This window comes from Oppia nitens, unplaced genomic scaffold, assembly GCF_028296485.1.
Source record: "Oppia nitens isolate AA-2021 unplaced genomic scaffold, nextdenovo-longstitch-racon4-pilon3 scaffold1_pilon_pilon_pilon, whole genome shotgun sequence".
Classification (NCBI taxonomy): Eukaryota; Metazoa; Arthropoda; class Arachnida; order Sarcoptiformes; family Oppiidae; genus Oppia; species Oppia nitens.
The window spans coordinates 7,036,418-7,055,675 of record NW_026533199.1 but is presented as its reverse complement, the minus strand read 5'-3'; the positions used below and the strand labels follow the sequence as shown (position 1 = coordinate 7,055,675).

The 19,258-nt window shown below is 31.3% G+C and overlaps 4 protein-coding genes and 1 non-coding gene across 5 annotated transcripts; 4 read left to right on the top strand and 1 right to left on the bottom strand.

The window, feature by feature from the left end:
• Positions 1-2,681: 2,681 nt before the first annotated feature.
• Positions 2,682-12,606, top strand: LOC128966460 (uncharacterized). The gene is made up of 10 exons (XM_054313310.1): positions 2,682-2,782; positions 2,911-3,290; positions 4,097-5,701; positions 6,604-8,862; positions 8,979-10,606; positions 10,661-10,711; positions 11,053-11,265; positions 11,409-11,540; positions 11,602-11,938; positions 12,476-12,606. Exons 1-10 carry the CDS (start codon positions 2,730-2,732, stop codon positions 12,604-12,606), a joined length of 6,789 nt encoding a protein of 2,262 aa, XP_054169285.1. The 5' UTR covers positions 2,682-2,729.
• Positions 12,607-13,992: 1,386 nt separating this feature from the next.
• On the top strand, positions 13,993-14,218 carry LOC128953062 (small nucleolar RNA U3). Its single transcript, XR_008484455.1, has one exon. It is a non-coding gene; the product is annotated as a small nucleolar RNA U3 (small nucleolar RNA).
• A 133-nt stretch (positions 14,219-14,351) lies between these two features.
• Positions 14,352-15,403, top strand: LOC128951837 (alpha-tubulin N-acetyltransferase-like). The gene is made up of 4 exons (XM_054297118.1): positions 14,352-14,649; positions 14,714-14,762; positions 14,833-15,043; positions 15,110-15,403. Exons 1-4 carry the CDS (start codon positions 14,537-14,539, stop codon positions 15,307-15,309), a joined length of 573 nt encoding a protein of 190 aa, XP_054153093.1. The 5' UTR covers positions 14,352-14,536; the 3' UTR covers positions 15,310-15,403.
• Positions 15,404-15,743: 340 nt separating this feature from the next.
• On the bottom strand, positions 15,744-17,756 carry LOC128966458 (F-box only protein 47-like). Its single transcript, XM_054313309.1, has 5 exons — positions 17,129-17,756; positions 16,845-17,066; positions 16,374-16,781; positions 16,177-16,302; positions 15,744-16,117 (listed from the first exon to the last, which is right to left on the bottom strand). Exons 1-5 carry the CDS (start codon positions 17,610-17,612, stop codon positions 15,744-15,746), a joined length of 1,614 nt encoding a protein of 537 aa, XP_054169284.1. The 5' UTR covers positions 17,613-17,756.
• A 4-nt stretch (positions 17,757-17,760) lies between these two features.
• On the top strand, positions 17,761-19,065 carry LOC128966457 (elongator complex protein 4-like). The gene is made up of 3 exons (XM_054313308.1): positions 17,761-18,101; positions 18,163-18,290; positions 18,355-19,065. Exons 1-3 carry the CDS (start codon positions 17,945-17,947, stop codon positions 19,063-19,065), a joined length of 996 nt encoding a protein of 331 aa, XP_054169283.1. The 5' UTR covers positions 17,761-17,944.
• Positions 19,066-19,258: the final 193 nt, after the last annotated feature.

Sequence of the window (19,258 nt, the reverse complement as noted above, 5' to 3'; positions counted from 1 at the left end):
GTGCTCTCATGATTTGGGCAATAGTGCTAAGCTTAAGACATAAGAGTAAGTAATATGTCTTATACTTTATACAGTATTGTTAGTCTAATACATTTCCTCATTGCCTTAAGCATTAAAGGGCAATACATAAGGAGGGGAACACATGCAACAGTTCTCTGACAACCAGTGCCACTACCAGTGCCACAGAGAATCTGGTGCTCACTAACCACTAGTATATACTATATATTGAAAGACTGCTTTAATGATAAGGCCTTCGTTTAGTGCACTGACCCAACCATACAGACTCTATTCGTCGGTATTTTATGCCCACTACAAGACTACAAGTGCCACAACAGAGAACATAGGGAGAGAAACTCTCTGTACATACATATAGAGGCTATGAGTGCCACGGATCGTCCCTTACGGGACATTCAGTTCTGGAGTGACTGAGAGATAGAGTGAGCCATAAACTGAAATACTATGAGTGAGAAACTGATTTGAGAGCCCATTCCTATGGTTGCTATGAGTACTACCAGTGCTCTGTGAGAACTATGAGGGTCTTAAAAATTATAAGACTTCAATGAGGGCTATGAAACCTTCAGACATAAGCATTAGTTTTTGTGTTATTGTGGTGTTTGTTGTGTCAGCTCTGATAAAAAAGACAACCTCTCAACACAACTGTTTCATTGATTTAGAAAAACACCAATTTTTGTGTCCACTATTGTTTCGACTTTACACTTGTTTAGCACTTTATTTAACGAATATATTTCATCCCATTTATAGTGCAATTAACTCATTACATAAAAATCACATCAAATAGTATTATTACATTAGACGTGTGTATGAATTGAATAATTGTCTAATATTTTGGTTCTCATTATGGAAAGGCCTACAAAAATATTTGACTGAATGAAGTTTGACGCTTAGGGAGAGTGAAATAGTTTTGCAGCAAATATTTTTGTTATTTTTTTTTGTTTTAATAAGTTTTATGAATGCATAGACAATACCTATAAAATATACATAATAAGTTATATACTGTTTTTGAGGAACACCTACGAGACAAATCCGGTATTATTGGCAAACATTACTCTTTGTTTGCCATCAAAACTATTCATCTGAAACTTGATAATAATAAAACTATTATTAATAACTTAATATTTTGTGATAATTATAGCAATCAATAAAACATTTGAATAACTTTCCTGATAAAAAATACATTGAAATATTGTATATAAAAACAGTTGTCAATTGTAAGTATGATATAATATTATTTTTTTTAAATATTTTTTATTCAATATATAATTATTTAATATTTTATAAATATGTGTTCAATAAAAGTATTAAATGACAATATTGTCTGTGTTTTGCAATACAGTTAAACCAAATGTCAAAACCTTATGTTTTTACGGCTGTTATGTATTATTCAAAGGCTTTTACAAACAGTTAAATCTTTTTGTCATTTAATACACTTAATACTAGATTTTCAATATTTCATTTGAAACTCTCATCATTTATAATCTTGTATTGCATTTCGTTAGTATTTCTTACATTTTATTTCACTTCATTTCATCTCTAATAACTCAACGCTAGTTATATAACTTATATTACATAATAATCGATAAAACAAATAACACACACATATTGACATATTATACACAGTATTTATATTAAAATCATAAATGATCTCAACTTAATTATATTACACTAAATATTAATTAATATATATATTTGTCTGTAAAACATGTAAGAATTATCATATTTTTACAAATGACAGTAAATGTGTTTTATTTTTGATAAAATTGTTGTCACAATACTATCATATATATGATGACAATTGAGAGGCTGTGTTGGCTACAGATGTTGAACTGGAAAATGAGTTTAAAAATAGATGAGATCTCAAACCGACTTTATTTACGATGTGATTGTGTTGACTGAGTGTCACATTAGGTTCACATGTCATTCATTGACTTTTTCTATTCATATGTATAAACAGTATCTTATATTCAATATTTCTAATGTATATTCACATCACTATTTGTTAGCTCATAACTCGTGAAAATCTATTCAATTCTATTATTTTCAATGAATGCCTATAATATATGTATAAATTTATATATACTGTATATACAGTATATATCATAAAATATATTCTATTAGTTGTACACTAAAACACTTTTTTCACTCTTTATTATACTGTATATGTGTCTCTTTATTGAATCAAAATACTGGAAAAAAGATACGTTTGTCAGTCTCTTAGTTCATCTCTCTCTCTCTCTCTCTCTCTCTCTCTCTCTCTCTCTCTCTCTCTCTCTCTCTCTCTCTCTCTCTCTCTCTCTCTGTTTTCGGATGAGAAGCGTATAAATTCTTTGCCAAAGAGATGCTGTAAGAGATGTGTATTGAGTGAGAAGCAAATGAAAAGACAGGAAGAGAGCGGAGAAATCGATAATAAGGGTGCAAACAGTGCAGAGCATGCGGACAGCACAGGGAGATCATTGAATTTTTGGTCGTTAGCCACCACTATATTATATTATTTAGGAATTAGTTGACATTTAGGGCTCAATCACTGTGTCTAACAGTATATACTGTATATATATATATATATATATCAGTATTTTTTGGCCTCTTTTTAATGTAATGTAGAGGAATGCAATTAAATGCTTTTTTCAACAAATACTTTACTCAATAATATTAGTGATCGATAATTGTGATTAAAACAGCTAATGTAGCATATATTGGATAATAATCCAAATATGGAGCACTGGGGTATATGGGATTGGACTAAATTTATTTGTTGCAATCATAGGTATATTATTTGACATTTGATTTACTCAAATATATGACTTTGCAATCCTAATGATATTGTCGTTGATATTGTTTGCCATATTGTGATCAATAAATGACTTCCTTATTAACTTTAATATCAAATTATAGGCCAATAGAAGTTGGCGATCATTTGCTCAGTTATCCTCAGCCCAAGAATGGCATAACCGACTTACAAGAATTGGTTGTTAATAACAGATCTGCACCGGCAGTGTATCGGTCGGAGTACGACAACCAATACTATTATGCAGACAATCCCGTCGGTTATTTTCCCGTCAATTTAGACAACGAAAGTCACCGAATTATGGACGGGATTAGACTTCAATTGCATAAACGTAAAGGCAATTCGTGGCGCTCTCCTCCTGTCCGCAGATCAACCGAATCTCAGGTCACACTTCGCGGTTGGCTCTATCGGCTCGAAGGGGCGGCACTTAAACAATGGAAGAGGAGATGGTGTGTCCTCGCAGACTATTGTCTATTTTATTATAAAGGTATGTATCCTTTATTTCATATAATACTCTATATATAGTGTTTGATTTTTTCATCCGGTTTTAAATTTCATTAAATCAGACGTACTCTCAATTTACAGATATTTAATGCTTTTGTTTGAATAATATTTTTAAAATTGCATTAAAAGAGATTATATTTACTATATATATATATATATATATGCAGAATGTTATATAAGGAGTGAATAATACAAGATTTTTATTAAAATTTTAGTCACTAACTATAAAACTATGAATTAGTTAATAATTCATATTTTATTGTTTTTAATAATAAAATATTTATCTGTTTTTTACATCTTTTAATATTCAATCCTTGATGTATGAAATGTTAATAAACAGAATATTTATTTATTTTTATACATTATTTATAATTTTGTGACATTTACTACATTTTATGCGAACATTTGTTAATACAATTAATTTAATATTAAATAATAAATCAAACAATCTTTACATTGTTTTTCATTTTATTATTTGTATTCCCATTCACTGCTCTTTTTAGAGTTTTATTATAATTAACATTTTGTTTCATTTATTTCTCTTGAGATTATCTCTCTCTCTCTCTCTCTCTCTCTCTCTCTCTCTCTCTCTCTCTCTCTCTCTCTCTCTCTCTCTTTATCTCTCTTTCTCTCTTAGCTATTATTTGTTTCCATTTATTACTTTGAATTGTGTTATCACGAAATTGTTTGACAATATATTATTATAAGTTAATGACAAATGACAGCATATGTTTATAGATCAGTATTTATTAAAAAACATTTTAAAAATTATTTATACTTAAATAATAGATATGGAAGAGGAAAGACTATTGGGATCACTATTACTTCCGAGTTATAAGATAACTCCGTGTCTTAATGAGGATGGAATCGCTCGCAAGTATGCGTTCAAAGCAGAGCACAATAATATGAAGACATACTATTTTGCCGCCGACTCTAAGGAAAGTCAGAGCCAATGGATGAACTCATTGTCTTTGGCATCTATTATGCAGTTGTCTACCGCTTTCTCTACCGTTCGCAATGATGGAGACGGACAGGAAGTTGTGGATGAAAATAATGAAGACGAAGAGGAGTCTGGCTTTGTTTCATATCAGTCGCGACGATCAAACTCCGGTGCAGTCAATAATAATCAATCGTATGAAGAAAATATAGCTTCAGATGACAAATATCCCGGTTCTTACAATTCGGTAGGTCTTCCAGTAGTTTATCAACAACATAGACAACCAATTCAACGATCACATTACGTGAACGCACCTCCAAAGCCAAAGCGCCAGTATTATGACAACTCAGACCTGTATGTCATTCCTCCGACAGCACAATATAATAGTCACAGTCATCAGACACCAGATCTGATAGCACATGACTCCTATAACAGCAATTATTTGCCAAATAATTATTTCACACAATCCTATCCACCATATGATGAACAAACGTCACCTCCATATCATTTGCCGCCTCCCAGTCAAACCCCCCGGTTTTCTCATCTCCCTCCGAGACCTCATTCGGCAGACTTTCTGGAGCGCGATCAGGAAGATGAAGAAGAAGATGATGAGTGCCAAAAGATTATGCCAAACGATGGTTTTACTACTGGTTCTCAACCATCTGATAACTATTACAATGCATCGCAAACACAGGAACCGCCAAATATTATGCCCGTCCGACCAAAATCCAGTCTCGATCGGTACGATCCTTATTCCCGATTCTATTTAGAACAACAAACAAATTATGTAACGCCACCTAATTATCCATCGGTACCGAACACTACAAATCACGGTCACAAAGAGCCCCGTCCCTGGTCTGACTACTTGGTTAACGCCAATATTGTCACATCTCCTCAAAGCGATAATCACATCGCAAACCAAACCTTCTCACATCACTTATCGTCTTCACATTTACCTCATTATCATTCATCAAATGCCAATTCCTATGGTTTAGATCCGGAAACCCCTCGAAACTATCAACGAGAAGAAAGTCTTCAGCGTTTACTTGAATGGAAGCAACGAATGCTTCAATCACCGCTAACCAAAAGAAATTGGTCTCAACCTCAACAACAACAACAGCAACAGCAACAGCAACAACAACAGCAGTCACAACAACAACAGTCTCAACAACCACCGGTACCACCGATTCCACAATCAATGCAACAACAAAGTACAAAACCAGTGGAACTGCCCTCCAGACCTCCTCTACCTGAAGAATATCGCTCAAAGTTCACAATGAAGGATGTATTCAAAGTTTCGCAGCAAAAAGACAGAGATTACATACCATCACAACAGTACCAACAAAGAGAAAGATCAAAGAGTATTGGAGATGGAAGTGAATTCGTGACACAAACTGATGATAACATACAATCACCACAAAAGAACACATCAGTCAACTATTCCTCAGATGACGAGGGTATGTAACCATCGATTATTTATTTTACTATTTCTTTATTATTCATTCATAACAAATAATTGCATCTATTCTTGCAAATCGACTACAAATACTAATAAAAAATTAATTTCTTTATTATTATTACTTGAATTACTAACAAAAGATTTTATTTTTAGTCTTATTTTGTGATAAAAACTAATATATTATACTATAATAAAGGCATTATTGCCGTATTGTACGCTATAAACATATGATAGACATTATAGTTAATTGTTTGAAAATTATATTATTATTTTCAATACTTATTATAACCAATTGTTTGCTTATATGTCAAAGTACTCTATCAACTAATGTTTGATGAAAAAAAGTTTTCCATAATTTACTAGAAATAATGGAAAACTTATTTTTTTTATAAAAAAAATATAATTTTTTACTATATTGTGTTACTAACGGTTGACTTAACTTAAACTCAATCTTTGAGCTCAAATATCAGACAAACAGACTAACACTCAATACATATGATATAAATATATTTAAAAAACATTTTTAATTCAAAAAATACTACTTATTTTTCTTATGCCTGTTCACTGAATTTGTTTAAAACCGGTTTTATATGTTTTGTTGTTATAACCAAATGAAACAATTATTAGATGTCTTTAAAAATCAATTTCTTGAAGAACAGACTGACTGACTCTCTTGTGACTAACAAAACACAACTAATAATAATGTATTGAATGTTTGAATGTTTTTTGAAAAAACTTGAAAACTTTTTTTTGCTGTTTCTTTCTTAATAATGATTCAATAAAAACTAAAAACTTAAATCATAAGCAATAATAATAATATAAAAAAGATTTGTTATATAACAAAAATAATGGCATTAAAAAACCTTTTAAATATTAAAACATTTGTTTCTGAACTTTAAGCTGAACTAAGCCTTCAAATGCTAAATAATAAACGATTGAATGACAATAAAATGATTTCTCGGACGACACCTGATTATATAAATATCAATACGTTTGGCAAAGATAGTGATAAAGAGTCTGATCTGGATATAAGTAAAGAGGATTATTATAGGGCTTCCACTATATTTTATCAGAGATCACTTGAGTCGGGGCGACAAAGTATACTCATGAGTCCCATTAGTTTTAATGAGTCGGTCAGCAGCAAGAATGACAGTATTTCACATTTATTTAATAAACACGATTGGGATGAAGTGGGTCTACCCGTTCCCGATGAGGCATCACTGGCCAGAACTGCATCCAGAAGGAGCTTAAAAAGAGTTAACAATACAATCGATTTAATGGACAAAAATGAATTCCATAGTAAAGAATCAGAACATGAATTTAATTATGAAAAACGTGAAGATGGAGATGGAGTCGAGGAATACTCTGTGAAAGGATTGCTTAAGAAGTTTAACGAAATAGAAACCAAAAACTTGAAGCCAATTGATAATCAAAATGATAACAAACTATTTAATGAAGACCTCACCATTAAATCTAATAATGTATTCAATTGTGATACAAACGGCAAAACACCAGTGAATTGCAATAATATTTACAATAATAATCATAATTTGTTTGCAAAAAGTTATGTCAGCGACAGTGAAATGTTGGACAATAACTCGTCGATCGATGAAGAAGAGAATAATACGTCAAAGTCTGCACCACTGATGCTCTCTCCGCTGACCAAAGTGTTGGCTGATCTCAGAAAGACTGCTGACGTTCGTAAAGAAAAGTTATATTCGTTATCACGAAATCTCTCGACTGTTACTAAACAGACAAAAGTGGATCAAGTGATCGAAACGAAAGATGCGCTTCACTTACTCGACAAACATATTGATAACGCGAGTTCTCACGAAGTAAAGCATCACAACTGTGACCAACTGTCACAACAGCAATCAGATTATCTTAATATGAATACAATTGCCAAAAAAGATGAAGATGTTTACATTCAAATGAACGGTAATGAAGAGGTCGACAAAGAAAGTGACGCCGCAGATGATGCCGACGATGAGGCCAGTCGTGACTTTGATACTGTTGGCCATCAGCCAGAAGTTATCGCAGAAAATGGTATTAAACTGAAGGCCGGTTGCAAAGTAAGAACATATAAGAAACCTCGACCGGAACCGGTGCCTAATCTGGCTGAACATCTGAGTTCACGAATGCCATTAAACCCGAACCCGGCTTATGAAGCACTCGGAGATATTTGCGTTACAAATACTAGCAATAAAGAGAAGAAGAGTTCTTCGCCTAAAGAAATAAATAACAATAATTGTACGGAAAAGCAAAGGTCTGCAAACGCACCCTATTATATGTCTGATCTGTTATCAGAGGAACAACAGATCGCATTGCAAGAGAAGTTGGCCGCCCGTCAAACGGGTTCTCCGCCACCACTTCTTTCGCGATGTAATGCTCTAAATAATACCCGATATTTGGGGACCACATCTCTTCAAAAAGGTGATGTCGGCAAACGGGTTAATAATATTAACACTAATAATAATCATAATAAAAATGAACCGACGGTTGTGTTAAATAATAGCATTACAAACAACACACTAAACAATGCCATTCAAAGTACTGTAATTCAAGCGACAGATAGTATAGAGAATTCATTGAAATCACTATTACTGCCAAATGTGTCCAAATTTATTGACGCCGAGCGTAACAAATATGAAGCGGGAAATACACTTCAAAAAGTGCCACAAAATGATAAATCGTTTATTGCCAACACTGGCAGCAAACGGTGCTTCACTCCTGACTTAAGCCATTCCTCTCAAGTAAAGACTGATCTCTCATATGATGAACAAATGAATGGTTTTGTAGATAATTCATATTTTTTGAAACGTCGCTCAAAATCATTGGACGGTCTTATAGACACTGCCGACAATAACAGACATATCTATGAAAATCTAGAACAACAACAACAACAAACATCACCAGAAATTGTGCTCAAAGAAAACGATTCTGTGTTCATCAATAGTGATAATAACTTATCTGATGACTCTATGACTATTGAAGTTATGAGACGAGTCAGTCAAAGACATTTTTCTGACAATTATAGTTTAAGGTCTTCATCACTGAGTCAACAATCCGTGCCATTAGAGTTTGACGGTTTAAATAAAGGTTTTGATGTCTTCAGTGACAGTGAATCTGATTTGAGTTCATTGATTGAGTTGTCCACAGGTGAGAGTCAACCTGTTTGACACAAAACTTATTTGTCATTAAAAACAAAAAATATATATAATATTTAAAATATAAATGTATTTAATAGAAATTAAAGAGAATTTATGTATTTCTAGACTCCATTTCGGGTCCAATAATGGCTGAAAAAGTCCGAAAGCGTCGGTCGTCTCACAAAAGGCGCTCAAAAGACGACTTAAACGCATCCGACTCAGAGATCCAGAAACCAAATACAAGTAAACCTATGCACGTAAAGCCTAAGTCATTGCGAGATCACAAGTCCTCGCGATTGTGTGTCTCAACGGGTGATCTATTGGGCAAATCTCATGAAGAATTGGTTTTATTGCTAATACAATTGAGAAGAACTCAATCACAGTTTGCCAAAAATTGTGATCAATTGAGACTTCAGATGGAAAGCGAAGAGAAGATGATTGAGATTGAACCGCACAGAAGGGATGAACATAAACTCAAATTTAGAGAAATAAGGGAACAACTGGTCGAGTATGAGAAGCAGTATGACATGCAATCTCAACTCATCCAAACTGTCGATAATATGATTAAAATGCATAATCCTATAAATGGTGACGATTTTAGTGATAAAAGAGCAAAAGCCGTCTCAACATCTGTCTTGGATCAGGTGTCACTCGAAGAAGAAACAACACATTTATCTGTTCTTCAACAGGACAAAGAAATTCTTGAACGCACTCTTGAAGGCGTCAAAAATAAAGTCGCAAAAATAGGTACCGAATCATCTGTTCCAGTCATCAATCTTGAAAAGCTTAAGAAACAGCAGCGTATGATTGAAGGAGAGTTAAGTCGAGTGAGAGGTCTTTTAACTCATTCAGCCAAACGTCTTGAGGAGAAAGCGGCCGAAAACGCACAGATAGAGCACGACGTGTTGATCGCCAAAAATAAACTCAAACAAGTCTTGGCCAATGAAGAGGCCATTGAATCAAACAGAGCTCAAAATCTTGAGGCAGAGTTAGCTCAGATTAACCAAGTGATCGATGATCTGCATAACAGACGCGTTGAACTGAATGCTGCAATTGAGTCAATCAAAGTGACCGAAAAGAAAAGAGAGATCGTTCGGGCCAGTCCTACCGGGTTGGCCGGTGCCGTACCACTGCCCGGAAAAAAGAAAATCACCACTACTTATATGGAAACAGATCTCGATTCAGGTACTACTCGAGATTTGGCTCATACACAAAGAAATGGTGGTCTCGATGGTGAAGACATTCCTCTTTATGAAAATCTTGAAAATAACAATAATCTGATTGCAAACAACAATAATGTCATCGACAACATGACTGCTGAACAACTTCTTAGTAAACTACAAGCAAATGAAGACTTATTGTCTGGAAATGTTGAGGATATCGTTGACGAACAGATGCGACAATTTTATGGTATTTTACCACAAAAACCAAATGAAATCAAAACAGTTAGGATTGTTAAGAGAGAAGCAGAAAGAAGAAGAATTAATTTCGCTAATTCTTCGTCAAAAAGTTCTGACGCTTTCTGGAGTAGTAGTCAATTGAGTGACAGTGAGTTTATGGCCTCCGGATCTATTGGTGGTATTGGATCCATTCCACCGCCATATTATTATGAAGATCATGATTTTGGCGACGGCGACGATATTTTCAATAATTTTGGCCAAAAGGATGAGTGCAATGATGACAATAATTGTTTGATTGATAGTCTTAATTCAGAATTTCAAAGAACTCATTTGTATAATAATTCAAATAATATTATTAATAATAACAATAATAATAATATTAGTAATAATAATAATAATAATAATAATAATAGCAAATCTGTATCAAATGATAACCAATTATTACATCAACAACAAGAGGTGAACATATTTTTTTATTTTGATTGAATAGTTAGAATCAATTGTTTTATAAGTTTTAATGTTTAGATAATGTAAAGAATAATAGCATTTATAGTAATACCTATAGGTATAGAATCTTTTGATAGATTTTAGAATTATTTAGAATCTATAGTTAGATATTTAGTGTAATTTAATTCTGTGACAAATAATTAATATCAGAAAATATTATTTATTAATTTTTTTATATAAATTATGATTTTCAATAATTTTTATTATATTTTTTATATAATTTAATGAATTGCTTATAATGAATGCCATGAAATGCATGAAATCTATCGTTTATCAAACATTTTATTTGACAGCTCTTCTGTAGGCCTGAGCGCACCCGAAGTGCCTCTCTATCACTTCCATCTACTTCTTGCAACTCTACATCTGCTCTCAATTCTGCTTCCTTTCCATTCCGTTTGACACACATTCGGCGACTTGAGTCCAAATATGGCCGACTCGGGCCCACCCGCAGACATCATACCATATCTAGCAGTCAGCCTCACTTAAATCATAGCAGTTATCATTCGGTACATAAATATTTCAATTATTTTTTTGATAACAATCCAAACCTATTTTAACCTATTAGTCCCCTTAACTCAACCATAAATTTCAATTTTAACCAACTATTTCATCAATTGAAATGTTGTAATAATCTTATTTATGACTTCAGATTTCAAAGACATGGCGTTCAAGAGATGATACAGACATTGATCTGCAGAGTCGTAATGTTAACACACCCGACATCGTCAAGAGTACCATCAAAAAGAATGATGACTTCGACGACAAGTTCATTGAACGTGAAGTGAGTTTTGGATCATATCTTAATCTTTAGGATTTTATTTATTAAAATGTTTGTCAATCAGATAATGCTTCCAAAGAAGATCGATATCCCTGAGCGCTACGTACGCGATGACGAGCCCGAAGAGATATCGGCCTCAGAAAAACTGAAAAGAAGTCTTAAAGCAGAGATGATTCGCAAAATGCTAAGCGAAAGCACCACTTATGAAGATGTCAGACGAGATACCAATCAACACATGATATCATCTTCCTCTTCATCATCAGCTTTAGGCTCTGAAGAAAATATTTTAAATGATGAATCAAAAGTCAAGTTAAATGAAGAGAAGAAACGTAGGGCTCAATTGTTAGCGTTGAACCACGAATTGGCCAAAGAAGTGATGGAAAGGAGTAGAATAGTTGCAGGTATTCAATACAAACACATCTATATATACAATATAACAACACATATCATATCATCCATTGATTTATTAGTTTTTATTTTGTCATTTCAATGTTTATTTTATTTTTTCAATATTTTATTTTTAATATTATAGCTAATAGTGATGGCATCAGCTCTTAACCGAGTGTTGGCATAATTTTTATTTGATTTGCAATTTATGTTATTTTTATTTATTTATTTATTTAGGTTTGTATTTATTTTGATATTAACTTCTAATTATTTGATGCAAACTCTGTTATACTTCTTATATATTTTTAATACCAATTTTATTTTTCTGTTACTTTAATAAATTTTTAATGATAAAACTTTATATTACTTATAAGTTAGTTACATATAATTACTATTCATATTAAAGTTATATTTTACTTAATATTTTAACAGTTATATAAGTTGCTTATATTCTACAAAATTAATCAAAAGATTTAAACATTAAAAAAATTATTTGCTAAACTTGAATACATTATAAATCTAAACTTAATATATTTATTTTTTGTTGACAGCTTTGGCCACATTGACCACAGTTGATGATAATAACACCTTTAGATCATTTGAAGAAATGAAAAATTTAAGTGAAAAAGATTTAATTGAAATGATTGAACGCGAATGGCCTCAAACTAATAAAACAAATTAATTGGTGTCAAACTTGTTGTCTCATAATCACAATTATTAAAAATTTTTGATTAAAAATCTTTAATATTGTTCTGATAATTGATTTTAACAAATAGTATTTTTCAAAAATCAAAAATGTTTGAAATGATTGATATATTATAAAATGATTTAAATTAATTGTTCACAATTATTACAAATATTCAGCAAAACGTATTACTAGATAATGACAAAAATTATGCTCAAATAATTATTATTGATAATTTACATATATATATATATATATATATTTAAATAATGTTAATATAAAAATTGAAACTATATTTCATTTCAATATTATATTTGAAACTAATATAATGCAAAAATCTGGTTGCGGTTATTGGATGGTCCAAATCAATAATAAAATTATTATATTACAAATATTATATATATATATATAATTATATTAAAATGTTTTACATTTCCATATTATTGAGAAATTTTGTATCAATTTATATAAAATATTTATTATATTTATTTAATTTTATTATGGTTTATCATTATTTAATTATATCATTAATATAAAATTTTATATATTATTTATTATGTTTTCGATGAACTTTATTTTATTCATTAATGATTTTAATGATAAATAAATTATTTTTACGAAATCTGTTTTTAGTGCTTAGAGGTCATACACTATTAAAATGTTTTTTGTTATTTATTATATATTAAGCTATAAATTATACAACTTTTTTAATTAATAACTTGTTTTTAATCACTTATGAATATTAAGCACTTGTATTATATTGTATGTAAAAATTTTTAAAAAGTTATACAATTACTAATAATTATTAATAAAATACATTAATAAATATGCAATTTTGATGACAAATTATTTTTGAATTTATTTATTTTATTTAGAAAAAATATAATTTATAGCTTTATTGATTGAATAAACATTTTTGTGGATATTTACAATCAATTATCATTTCAAATCATCTATCTATCAATTATAAATATTTAAGTAAAGCTATAAAATTACAAAATGTTTAAAAAAAACCAGTTTTAAAGGAAGCGCTCAGTGAGACAGCTATGCGCACCTGTAGTCATGTTTGTCTATCATTAGGATGTGCTGTAAATGCATTGCTGGCATTACTTATACATTTTGCTGAACTTGTAATAAAAGTATAAAACCATTAAATTACAAATTATTAACTTTTAAAACTAATTTACTAAATAATTGACAAAATTTTAATAGAATAATCATAAAAATTATTATATATTAAAATATATATAAATGATTTAAATTTAGAAAAATATAAGTTATTGTGTTTGTAGTTATAATATAATAAAAATCAATAACTTATAGACTGTAATAGTATTTAGATTGTAATGAATGGGTAGAGTGTATGTGAGCACTGGTAGCTTTAAGATCATACTTCAAAGAATCATTTCTATAGTATGTATCCCTAGCTTCACATCCAATATGTGAAGTCAGCCTTAGCCACGATGACGAGTGATTGGAGCCCTTCCTGAGCGCGATGCCGGTGCTCGAGACCTATACACCCTTATCGGTGAGGACTCGACACCATTGATGAACGTTTCCGTAACACCATTAGTGTGTTTCGGGAGGGAAGGGATCCGTTCCGAGTGGTCACACATTTTTTAATACAATCAAAAAATAGAAATCATTATTAAAACAAAATTCAAAACTTCTGTTACATTTAAAAAACTTTTTGTCTCACTATTAATAAATGCATACAATTAGTAATGCTATGAATTATATACTGTTTAATACTAGTAATGTTGCAGTTATTATGTAATAGTAGTCAACATAGAGTCTACACAATAGTCAATGTATTGTTTATATGTTATGTTTGTATTATGACTGCACTCATGGGTTGATGTGTTTTATACGACAAATGTCTATACATCGGGTGTTGTTTACAAGACATTTGAGGATCAATTAAGTGATGAACAACGACCTCATTGTTGTGGCCGTAAATCACAACATCCAAAGAGGACTTCATTATGAAGTAGTATTCAAAGGAAATAACATAAACAGCAATTTTGACGATACATCTGTGTATGAAATATTTGATTTATAATTTTTATGACAATTTCAATGATGACTGATATCACCCAATTAGGTCACATCTTAGTGAATGGATTGATACGTTGGGCGAAGAATCAGCTAAAGTATGTGACACAAGAATTTGTCGATAGCTTTGAAAACAGCTGTTATTATAACATTTGTTACTATTTTTAGGCACAAAATCTTAAACAATCGATTACTTCATATAAGAAACTGATTGACGAACGAAATGACGATAAAATATATATAATTGTTAAGACAGACGACTATAATGACCACAATTGGATTGCAGTCGGGTTTGTCCGGTTGGGAACAAAAGATCTTTGGTTTGCCGACAGAGATAACACTAATTTAAGACAGTTTTGCAATTGTTTTTGTATTTTAGGTATTTATTGATTAAATCATTTATTTTATCTATTAATGTCTTACATATGTTTTGACATTGATTTAGATTTTTATGTTCGTAATCAACGACAAGGTTTGGGATATTTTTTGATCTCATTAGTCATGAAGTCGGTGTCGACACCGGCGGCACAGTTCGCATACGACAGACCAACCAAAGCAATGCTAACATTTCTTGACAAACATTTTGGTCTGAGTCGACCACTTCCACAACACAATCACTTTATTATATTTGAAAACTTCTTTTAATTATTAATCATTATTTTGTTTAATTGCTATAAAATTTATTTCACATTTACCGGTACCTCGAATTCAAATTTTTATAAGTCATTAATTTGATTAGCAATACAATACTTATTTTTATATAATCATAACAATAATTTGTGATATTATTTATTTTAATTAATTTATTATAGTAATATATATTTATATATAATTATGTTTATTAATTTGGTTTAAATTATGAAATTTATTGTACATTTTATTTTTTAACATTAAAATAAAGAATTCAAAAACACAAAAAAGTGAATGTCTTAAACATTTACAATAAACTATATTATAAAACAACTTAACTATTATTATATTTGTTTAAAAGCAAACCAAATGCTAATTTACGAAAAATAAGATTACTGTAAAATGAATCAATGAATTTTTAAACTTAAATTATATGTTAATATAAAAAGTTATTCCTCTTTATTAAGCGACTCTCGAATGCCATTATTGATGGATAGGATGGATGTGCTTATTGGTGATGTTTGACTCTCATTTGAGTCAAGACCTAATGAGACCTGCAATGAATTCTTTAAGAGATCTGATTGAGCGGCAATTATCTCATGTAATTCAGTGACATCTCTTTCGTCCTCCAACTCGATGGCTCCATCAATATCAGCGACCGCTTCATTGAAAGCAATTGGCAGTTCATTAATTAGATTAAACTTGTGTTGGCCTATAGCTAGTCTTTCAATCAATTTGAAGACCAAATTCGTAGTATTGGTAATCTTGTAATGAATGTGTGTTAAATAAACCAAATTTTCTGCCACTTCTGTATAGCTATCAGCTATCATTCACAGTAAACAAAGTTAAAATAACATGAATATCAAAACTCAAGACAATTACCGGACATCTTTGACATTAAGTAGTAATATATGAGATCATCGCCAGCAAAGAACAGCAGTGTCGCTATATTCTCGTGTAACCAGTTTTGAGGTTTTTTCACAATTATATCAATCAGTTTTATCATATCTCAAATGAAACATAAAATTAATTATAAATTTAAAAAATAATTATTAATAACTAAATGATATGACACTCACTGTTCTTGTGTTCGTCTGTTTGTGATTGTCTGAAGAGTACAAACAGAATATTACCTAAATTTCTGATACCTTTTTTCATGATAAAGAAAGTGTCGGTCAGATCCCACCAACCAATATATGGGATAGTATTTTGTTGCGGACCGACATCAATGATTGGACCGTATATTATAAGCAATAATCGGGCCCTCATTTCCAGTGAATATGGTTTCAAAATAAGGTTCAACCAAAACAATGTCTCAGAAATATTGTTACTGTTGTTTGCTATCCAATAACTCAACTTTTTGTTACGTAGTATTGGTATGAGACAGACGTGTCTGTAATAACAGCGAACGTAATACTCTACGGGCTGTCGGGCGCCGATCGGACTCTTTGCCAAACTTTCAATACGTTGATCCATATGAGTGACCGCTATATATATATGTAAACAATAATTATTGTTTATTTTAATAATTGTATTGAAAGTACCCAAACCTTGAAGTATTTTATAGACAAACTTGACTTCCGAGTCGTCCCAACCGGCAATCATTTTGTGTAATGTTTGTCCCAAACATTTAAATACATATTTCATTTTATAATTGTCGGCCGCATTGATACTTAAATTAGGAATACCATTGAGTTTGTCCATCACTTTGATTAACAGTTCCATTCGATCTGTTGTCGGTAACAAACAGGTCACTCGTTTTAATAATAAACCTAAAAAACAATTAACACATTAATGACAATCACATGAATCAGTTAAATAAGTCAATAAATGCCTAATTTCTTGAATGACTCCAATGGTTGACAGTTATGTTGCGGATCAGTGTTTAATGATATCACTTCGGTATTCAATGAACCAATCAATGTCTGAAATCCAGAGTTGGATACAATAAAGTGATTGAGAATGAAATCGCGAAACCATTTATTGGTGATCGCCATCAATGACAAGTCATCGAAGTTCAAGTTAGAGAGTATTACAGCTATGGCTTCATTGGGTAAACAGTGAAAGTCACCGGAATATGTCTTGTTGTGAGTAATACACGTATCCTTGCAATCAATGTTAGCACAAATACGACATAAACTGATCACTGGTTGTGAACAACACATCGATGACATCCATGTCTTCAGACACTCAGATGTGTTGGTACTTATTGGACACGAATTGCTTATAAATTTTTTAACGCCATTCACATGACTACTGTTGTGATGTTTGGATAATACTCTCGAGGAATAAATAGTTTCTTTTGGTAAAGAGTTCATAGTTTGAGTGATGTTGGGATCAGTTGACCAAAGATGACAACCAAGTGATCAACAGTTAGACAAACAAACAGACATTCAATCAATGATTATGTGATTCGAAATTCCAATTCAAGTCTGGCGTCACATAAATACTTGCTTTTGATTGGCTATAACTTTGCGTACAGTTGTGTGCAATACATGTGACTATAGTTTAGTAACTATTTGTTAGAAACGCAATACTATTAAACATAACAAACAAACAAACAATTGATTGATTGATTGAATTCAAAAGTTTTTCAATTATTTTAGTGATTATTATTGTCTGTCATTTGAATATCATTGTTGACAACCAAATGGCCGTAAGATTTGACCGCAATATGACTGCAGTCGAGTCCATTGTCGGCACTCATATGTCATCAAAAGGCATGCAATTGATGACATCGACGGGCATACCATCACTGGATCATCTGTTTGGTGGCGGACTTGCCATCAATTCAATCACATTATTAGGTATTAGTTAAGATGGATATCATTTGTCTTTATATCAATTGAACACTTGATATGATCACAGAAGACGACCAAATGAGTCAATTCGGACCACTATTTGCCAAATGCTTTGTCGCGCAATCCGTTGATTGTAATCACAAGACAATCATTTGCTCGCAAACCATAACATCAATTAAATCAAGATTTTTAAGAGTAATTATCATTTGATAAATAATTTATTATTAAATGTTTTCTTAATTTTTATTGAATTTTATAGGAATTACCAATCAATTCATCTGAACCACAAAAGCTGATTACATCGGATAATGACCTTAAGATTGCGTGGAGATATAAATCACAATCACTTGCAACTAATACTTCCATAAGAGATGTACAGAACTTTGATTTCAGTTCACATATTAGTGATGACAGACTTTCTTCAGCTGACATTACATTTTGTTCGCACGACTCACTACTTGATGTGATCCGTGCATTAAATGGTCAAAAAGATAGCAAAACTGTGACCAGAATTTTAATCGATGGTTTAGCCTCACCATTGAGTCCATTAGATGTCGAAAATTTACCAAAATTTATATATCAATTAAAGTGTTTAGTGAGACAATTAGCAAATATTGTTTGTTTGATTACTTTTAATCCACATTTAGTTGTTGTGTCTAATCATTCATACATTAGAAATCGTGTCCATAATTTAACCGATTGTGTCATTCAATTGGTTGCTTTCGATGAGTGGACACAAACACCATATACTGAATTTGATGGACTATTTAATATCATTAAACTTTCAAAACTTAATTCATTTAACTATTATATGACTCCCGAAACACTAGATTTGGGTTTTCAACTCAAGAATCACAAGAGATATCTAGTTGTAGATAAACTATCACTTCCTCCAGACCTGAGTGAAACTGCCAGTCGGACAACTGGTTGTTCTACCGGTGCCACTAGTAATTCAAAACTCGATTTTTAATATATTATTTCATTTATTAATTGAGTTTATTTTTGTTTTTACAATTTATAATCATGTATTTTGTGTAAAAATAAATCTTAAATTTTTATGAATAATAAAGAATAGTTTGATAATTATATTTTATATTAAATTTACAGTAATATCAAGTGTTAATCAATTTTATAAACGGCGCCAACCATTGAACACCCGTTAG